Source organism: Desmodus rotundus, chromosome 8 (assembly GCF_022682495.2).
Source record: "Desmodus rotundus isolate HL8 chromosome 8, HLdesRot8A.1, whole genome shotgun sequence".
NCBI classification, from domain to species: Eukaryota; Metazoa; Chordata; class Mammalia; order Chiroptera; family Phyllostomidae; genus Desmodus; species Desmodus rotundus.
Genome location: NC_071394.1, coordinates 125,657,894 through 125,665,670, shown reverse-complemented (window position 1 = coordinate 125,665,670; position 7,777 = coordinate 125,657,894). Strand labels below are relative to the sequence as shown.

At 52.6% G+C, this 7,777-nt stretch overlaps 1 protein-coding gene and 1 long non-coding RNA gene across 2 annotated transcripts; one reads left to right on the top strand and one right to left on the bottom strand.

Annotated features, from left to right (window-relative positions):
- Positions 1-1,059: 1,059 nt before the first annotated feature.
- On the bottom strand, positions 1,060-3,564 carry EIF1B (eukaryotic translation initiation factor 1B). The gene is made up of 4 exons (XM_024566020.3): positions 3,291-3,564; positions 2,198-2,361; positions 1,681-1,782; positions 1,060-1,460 (listed from the first exon to the last, which is right to left on the bottom strand). The coding sequence occupies exons 1-4, from the start codon at positions 3,319-3,321 to the stop codon at positions 1,416-1,418; spliced, it is 342 nt and encodes a 113-aa protein (XP_024421788.1). The 5' UTR covers positions 3,322-3,564; the 3' UTR covers positions 1,060-1,415.
- Positions 3,565-3,658: 94 nt separating this feature from the next.
- On the top strand, positions 3,659-4,558 carry LOC128781545 (uncharacterized). The gene is made up of 2 exons (XR_008427559.1): positions 3,659-3,844; positions 4,173-4,558. It is a non-coding gene; the product is annotated as an uncharacterized lncRNA (long non-coding RNA).
- The last annotated feature ends 3,219 nt before the right edge of the window (positions 4,559-7,777 follow it).

Here is a 7,777-nt window from a genome sequence, read left to right as displayed (position 1 = left end):
TGTCTTTAGGAGGGAAGTCTCTCGGGGGCTGGCTTTCTTTTCCCAAAAGCAGAATCCTCGAGAGGGGCCAGGGCCAGCGGGTACAGACGCAGTGACCCAAGCGACAGACCTTTCTACACCATGGCTATTCTACTGCATTAAGCTGGAGTGTGTACTGTGGATGCATTTGTCTTGTCCAGTGGTTTCAGCAACATAACTCGTGTAACCGGGCAAATAATGGCGGCTCCAATGAAAAGCGGAAGTTTGAAACTCAAGATGGGCTGCAGAAATCTCCGGATCACGAAATGCAAAATCGTACCATTCGTCCCGCCCCCCCTGCCCCCGTGTGCTCTCACACTCGGCTTTCACTTCCTCTGGGGAAACACAGCAAAACCCTGATGCAGCGGAAGAACATAGCTTTTCTGGCCAGCAGCCCAGCTGTCACTTTCTGGCGCTCAAGGGACGTGAACCTGAAGCCCCGTGTTTTCCAGCTACGAGGTGGTGTTACTATCGCCCACGCTTGCAGGGCGGTGCCTAAGACTCATGCATGTTAGAAGCCCACTACGTTACCTGGCACTCAGGAATACCTACGGTGGCAACACTGCAGCTGAACCACCAACACGTAAGAGTTCTATGTGCTAATACTTAAGCCTTACTTCACATTATTTTATAAAAAACTTAACACTGTATCCTCTTAGGTTCTTTGCCCTGGTTGAGTTTATACTCGTTTCTACATTTTTTAAAAAATCCTCATCAGAGAGTGTTTATTAATTTTAGAGAGAAGGGGGACAGGGATAGAAACATGTCGGTTGTCTCCCACATGCGCCCTGCCTGGGGATCGAAGCCGCAAGCTTTTGGTGTTCTGGATGATGCTCCAACCAACGGAGCCACCGGCCAGGGCTGTTCCTCCATTGGAGAACGCGGAACACGAGCTACACACAACAGTGTCTTGTTCTAACTGTGGGTTCAACAGGAGCAAAGCTCGTTAGAAAGGCACCTACAGGATGAGAACGCCCACCGTGAAAGAGAGAATCCACGGGCAACTTACTTGCGTAGATTTGGGAGCCTAACTGATCACAGTAGAATTCATAGACTTTTTTATTGTTAAGCTGCAACATACATGGTTTAATACAACAAAAATTTCATCAAGTGAAAAGTAATGAACCGAACAATAAACAAATAGACACCCAGAACAAAGTATTTTCCATTGGAAACATGTTAAGATGAGCGCGGGGCTCCGCTACCATCTCACGGCGGGCTTCCTGTGTGTCGCGGGCCTGCAGGCCCCGCGCCGTCTGTCGCCACGCGGAGGGGAGTGGGAGTGGGACTGGTTAAATAAAGGAAAAGTCCATTTCCTGCAGAGCATCATTTCACAAGGCAGCCAGACTGGACTCGGCAAAATTACTCAGGAAACCCTCCACGTGTTTAGGGTCATTTTAGAACCCGTGAACCTTGAGCTGTTCCTCCTTGACAATGCCAACCTGCAAAACAAAGCCTGCGTTAGCGCTCCCCCTTTGAGGGAGTGTGAGCTCGCCCCTAGAAAACACGCAGGGGCCGTCAAAAAGGACCATGGTTGAAAGCTCACTGCAGCGTTTTCCTTTCTGTGTGGCATTAACTGCGGTAACGATTCCACCCGTGCCAGAAGACGCCCCGGCAGACACCGGACAGCTGGGTCGGTCTAACGACCGCGCAGTCGCTCACCTCCAACAGGAACTGGCAGATGTTTTTCCTTTGGTCACCCTGAAGCTGAATCACCTCCCCGTACTCGGGATGTTCGATCACAGTACCATTACAGGCGAATTTCTGGAGAAGGGCGTGAACGTTCAACACGACTGAGTCACACACACTGAGCTCTGACTCCCACCCGGAGACTGACATCAGTAACTACTCGGCGGCTCGATCACGTTTAAGTAACAAGTTTGCCTCCCCTCCGCCCGACCTTCCCAAGTTAATCTGAAACGAACCAGCAGGTCACAGAAAGGCAACGACTGTGCTTGGAACGCCAAGAACTGAATGATTTCACATGTGATTTGAAGGCTCATGCGTCTTATTTTAAGACGGGAGACCAGACATAAATATCTGTTAATTACGAGGATGAACGCGGCTTTCTGGGGACCCGTCATTCCCCCCCGCCCCACACGCCGCGTAGGAACCGTCACCCGGTTCAGAGGTGCGCACCGGGGACTCTATTTTCCGCTCTTCTTCCCAACACCTGTACCTTTTTGAAAGCCTTCACAAGTTTCTTTTTGTCATAATCATCTGCAATGCCCTGCACAGTGGTCAGTGTCTTCCTGCCGTTGCGTTGCTGGATTCTTATATGAATGTAATCCTCAGTCCCTGCCGGGAGTAAGTCGTCACCCTTAGTTGCATCAGCAAAGGGGTCTGCGAAGGGATACAAAAAAAAAAAAAAAAAATCAAACGCAGAAAGTATCTTTTAGTGAGTAATTCCCAGGTCCACGGTGCACTACAGCCTAGACAGTCCTCCGAGAAGTTTCCAGGGCCTCTGCTCTGTTTGCGGGTGGGGATGGGGGGAGGTGGGGCATAAATAAAACCTCCAAGGTACTCTCACAAAAAGAGAACAATTTAAAACAGGCACGTCCGTCGATACCTGCACAGAAAAACGTTACACACAGACAATGTAACCGTTGAACACCGTCCCCTAATAAAACGCAATTTTACTACCTTAATTTTGTAGCCACTATAAAAATGTGCGTCATCTCGGTTACACTGTGGTAACACCAGAAACGTCCAACTACGCCAATCATTTCACTGTAAAGGTGCCGAGCAGAAAGTAACGGCGACCAAAAAAGACACATACGAATACACGTGTGTGCAGATGTATGTGCATCAAGGGATGTAATTTCACAAATGACTACGCAAGTTGAGAAACTGGACCCCGTGGCAGTTCCGAGGTCTGCGTCCGCACATTTTACTACCTGCCCCCCGCACCTGCTCGGAACCAGCCGCGACCACCAACGGCTGCCGACCCCCAGCCCGCGGCCGGCGTCGCCCGGCCGAGCAGCAGGGTCGCGGAGACGTCAAGGGGCAGCGGCCGGGCGGGAGCCGGGCCCCGGCCGGGGCTCCGGGTGCAGGGGCCGGGGTCAGCCGGCCGTCCTCGGGGAGGGGGTCGCCAGGGGGCCAGTCGCCATTTTCTGGGCGCCGAGACAAAGCCCCACTCGGGGTACGGGGAGGGCAGTCAGGCGGGGTGGGGGGGCTCGGAGCGGCGGTCAGGGCAGTGCGGCGGCGAGGGCGGGCACGGACGGCCGGGCGCGCGGGGGAAGGAGGGCGCGGCGGCGGCGACCCGATCTTACCGAAAGATTGGAGGTTCTGGATAGTGGACATGCGATACTAGTGTGAGGCCGGTGAGGGGATAAAATTCCTGCGGGGCCCGCCCGGATCGCCGTGTCCAGAGGCTGCAGTGGCGAGAAAACGAAAGTAAGGAAACGCTTCGCCCCGGGGCTGGGATGCGGCGGCGGCGGCGGCGGCGGCAGCCAGGAGGAGGCGGAGGCAGAGGCGGCGGGGACGGGCGCGGAGACGCGAGAGAAGAGGCGGCGCTGCGGCTTCTCCTACAAAATGGCCGTGGAGACTATTTGGATGAGCCCACCGCCCCGCCCACGTGCTCGCCCCGCGCCAGGAACCCTGGGACTTGTAGTTTCCCAGAGGCCGCGGCTCTCGCAAAGCCTGGGGCGGGTGGGCTTGCGGGACCGCGATTCCCAGCAGGGAGTTCGCGGTCCGGCGCTCGCCCGCAGACCCGAACGGCCCCGCTGGGTGCAAAGCCAGCGCACCGAAACCTGCGAGGCTGGGTTGTCTTCTGCGCGCTCGCGGGCTCTCCGGTTCTGTCCCCGCAGAGCGGTGGCGCCGACGGGTGGGTGCTGGGGGATCATCTCCATCAGTCACTCTAGAGGCCGAGGCAATGGAAGTAAAATCGGGGTGCAGGGGCGCCACAAGCCCCCTAGCCCTCGGCTTGCGACTCGATGGCGGCCCCTCAGCACCTCTGCGCCGAAATCCCAGCCTCCCCTCCCCTGCGTTGCAGGATCCCGGTTTGTCCCCACCGAGGTTCGAGGCGGGACCCTTCCCCGCAGGGCTGGGCCGCCTTCCAGTTCCCTAGCGCGGTGGTTTTTGAAACAACTGCGTGCATCGCCTGGAAGGCTTGATAAAACAGGTGAATCGACCCAGCGTTTCTGTTTCCACAGGGCTGGGGTGGGACCCGAGAATTTGCAAATCTAGCAGGCTCCCAGGTGATGGGTCTGGGACCTCGCTTCAGAACCACCACCCACCTCCACCAGGGGCCTGGCATCCAGTGGGGGCCAGGGATGCGGCCACCGAACATTCCAGAAAACCAGCCTGTCAACGCAGAACCTCGGACAGGATAGGTGCCTTATAGAAACTGAAGGTGAGCTCAGCAAATGGTTAATCGACGTAGACTCAGGTACCAGAAAAACACACCTGCACCTTTGGGAGTGGGCTCACCCCGACGGACCCCTTCTCGGAATATGCTTCTCGGAATGTGCATGAAATAAAACATCAGGGGTTACAAAGGAAACCCATTACATTGAAATTAAAAACAATACGTTGTTCACATAGTATTGTTTCTTCGCTATGCATTAGTTAACAAGATATAGCAGCAGGACTAATTACTAGAATTTCAAAAGGTGATAAAAGATTCGTTGAGATGTCTGAAACATCAGAAATACGAAAATATCTGCCTTATTGGGGCAAAGGGACAGGTCCTTCTAACACTACTGTGATGTCGCCAGCATTCCTAAGGAAGGAAATGCTATGCTTTGCTTAGAAGTTAGTGAACATTTAGGTATAATCTTTTCTCCTATCCGGTTTTGGGAATTCTGTCAAACCTCCCTCCTCCCTTCCGCAATTCCTCAGTGGACCAAGGACCTGCAGACGCTAGGTGAAGAATATCCAGATTGAATAGAATCGCTCCTGTCTTACACCTGGTGTTTACATCAGAAACCCCCAGGGGCTCAGAAGTCTTCAGTCAAACCCAGTTGCGACTACAGGTTAGACACCATTGTGAGTGTTATCTTAAAAGCTTTCCTGGCTCTCTGGCCCCTGGGGACTTGCGGGGTATCTGGTCCACACCAGGAGACCCTCCAAGTAGGAAGTCCGCACTGACCTTTCCAAGACTCAAACTCTCGGTTTCACCTGTTTCTTTTTTACTTTTTAAAATAGGGCTACTAGAATATTTAAAATTACAGGTGGCCCGCGTGCTGTTTCTGTTAAACAAGCACTGGATTAAAGCAAAAAGATTTGATCTACATGTAAAGTTATAAAAGGAATAAATGAAAGTATTTAAAACCTAGTATTTTTAGTTCTGCATGGTACCAGGCTAGTTTAAGGTAATGATTTTCTGCCTTATTTCCGAAGAGAGTTCAGATTACTAGCTGAGAACAGTAGCGTTGACAAAAGGAATCAGGGGAGATTTTTTTAAAAAGTAGAATAGTTGAAAAATAAAAGCCCCAGAGCTAGAGATAGACCCCCAAACTGGCTCTTACTGTCCTAATGGTTAAGAGAAAGAGAAGTCAGCTAGCAAGTCCATGTGTCTCCAGGCCGAGAGCATGCCAGGTGTGTGGGAGGCATGTCTTGGCCTGGCCCCGAAGCACAGGAGGTCTTTTCCTTGGGCCTCATAAAGGGGACACTGTGATGTATTGGGCAGCATCCCAGCAGTGTGCCTCCCGGGAGGACAAGGGTGGGCTTTATGCAGCTGTTTCCTGTACTGCTACTGATGAGGACATGCTCTCAGGTTAGGACCTCGGGTCCCCCTCCACCCACAGGTCGCCCGTTGTGGCGGGCACGTGATGATGTGCTGTGTGGATTTCCTGCTTCACTGAGCATCACTGGCCAGCGGCCCCAGCTGCGGCACTGGGAATTCAGCACCACGGAGGCCACGCTTCCCACCGGCTACGCTCAGCCAACAACTGAGTGCAGCGAGGATCCCAAGGCAGGCCTGCTCTTGGGAGATGTGGGACCCTCGGATGGGCCACGTTCCTCAAGGCCCCTCCACTGGCCTGGCTGGACCATCTCAAACTGGCGCTGAAGCCTAAGAATCTTCTTACTGCACCGTTCTTCCCTTTCTCCTTCACAGGTCCCCTCCTCTGGCTCCTTCCTTCCTCTTTTCCTCAGTGGTCTTTCCCCCAATCAATGTCTCATGTGTCTAATTCCATCTGATAGAGTGGTGTACCTAACTCTGTCCTGGTTGGTGAGGAAACAATAGGAAGAAGGAAAGTTCTAGTTAAAGTAAGTGGTTATCACCACAAGGCTTTTCCTCCAGGCCCTACAATCTCCTGAAGAGCTGTGCTAGACTGTGAGGCTAAGGGCACTTCCGCACAGCCTGTCGCAAGGCTCACGGCCTTCAATAGAAAAGCAGTCCAGGCAGCCTTGTCTCCTGGGGGTGCGCCCTGCAGTAAGCCCTTTGTAGCTCACACATCTGACGGGAGGAAAGTGGTAACCCACTGATGGGCAAAAACAGTCTTTGCCTCGTGCTTGGAGGCGGCATCTGCATTTACTCTCATAAGGAAGGCTCCCCTCCCACCCTACTCCGTTCCTTCCCAAACACACGCCCCCCTGGAAAGGGGCTCTAGGGTCTTCTCACCGCCTCCAAGTGAGATTGGGAATCACCTTTCCCAACTGACCAGCCAATGAGACCAAATACAAAGAGAAAACACAAAGAACAAGAGTCTTAGTCACACACCGAGCATTACAACTAGTACTTCTCCCATCTCATCTTTGAAGGAGGCTTATATAACTGTGTTTAAAGTTGCATTTCCTGGCTGCAACCATGTTCCCAAAGGATTTAACAACTTGCACAGAATGGGTGTAACTCAGTCGCTACTATCTATCTAAAACGGTGATGACTGAGTCGGTTTCCGCAGAATGGATCAGAACACCTACAAAAGAGAAAGGCGTAGCGGAGGCTGCTGCCTAGTCTCATGTGCTTTACACTCCGTTACCGTAGTGCAGGAAGACTCGGGAGAAGGGGCGATAGGCTCTGTGTGTGTAAGCACTTAATTTAAAATAGTGACGGTGACAACCAGCGTACTGATGACCGCGAGCACACTGTGAAGTACCTGCAGAGTCTGACGTTGAAGACACAAAAAGTGTCCATGGATGAAGGAGTCGGTATCTCTTTTTTAATTTTCTGGGTGCTTATAAATCTTAAAGGAGAGTGAAGCCAAGCCAACATGTCATCGTAAAGCAAATATGAAGATAAGACAATTTCAGGGATCTGGGAAGTTGAAGACTTAGTGGAATTCACCCAGGAAATCTAAGGAAGGTCCACTGTGGCGATAACTCTCAAGTGGGGATCATGATTAGGAGGGGGTGTGGCTACGTGGCCATGACCCTCAACTTCTGTCTCAAGGAAGGTTCTAGAGGCAGAGATGCATTCCTATTTCTCCCCTTTCACCCTGCCCTCTTGTTGTCAAGAACTGTGAGGGGTCTGAGATGTTTCCCTACTTGCAAACTAACACATCAGCCTTCACCGTTTCATGGATGCTGATAGAAGACATGAGCCTCCAGGGTTAGAGAAAAAGACTTTATTACTCACTGCAAAAGCAAGAGCCAGAGCTCCATGTTCATGCTGGTTGCTCTGGCCCCTGAGTCCCAGGAGGCCACACAGGTGGGCCGAGGTGGACACCTACCCATGCAGGGGGCAGCATTCCAGGAGAGGGACCCTGTGCTTGGGGAATCTATCCCTTGTATAATGAGCGGCGATGAGTTTGCCTGGGGGCAGATGCGCACCTCATCCCTCCAGACCGCTCCCTGCAAGCACAACCCTGAAAAA

What these genes read in the sequence shown, in the direction of transcription:
- EIF1B (XM_024566020.3), bottom strand. Translation starts at nt 3,321, where the DNA reads ATGTCCACTATCCAGAACCTCCAATCTTTCG. An exon ending in CCAGAACCTCCAATCTTTCG is followed by an intron (nt 2,362 to 3,290) that starts GTAAGATCGGGT and finishes ATCCCTTCGCAG; the next exon opens with ACCCCTTTGCTGATGCAACT. An exon ending in TCTGCCAGTTCCTGTTGGAG is followed by an intron (nt 1,461 to 1,680) that starts GTGAGCGACTGC and finishes TTTGTTTTGCAG; the next exon opens with GTTGGCATTGTCAAGGAGGA.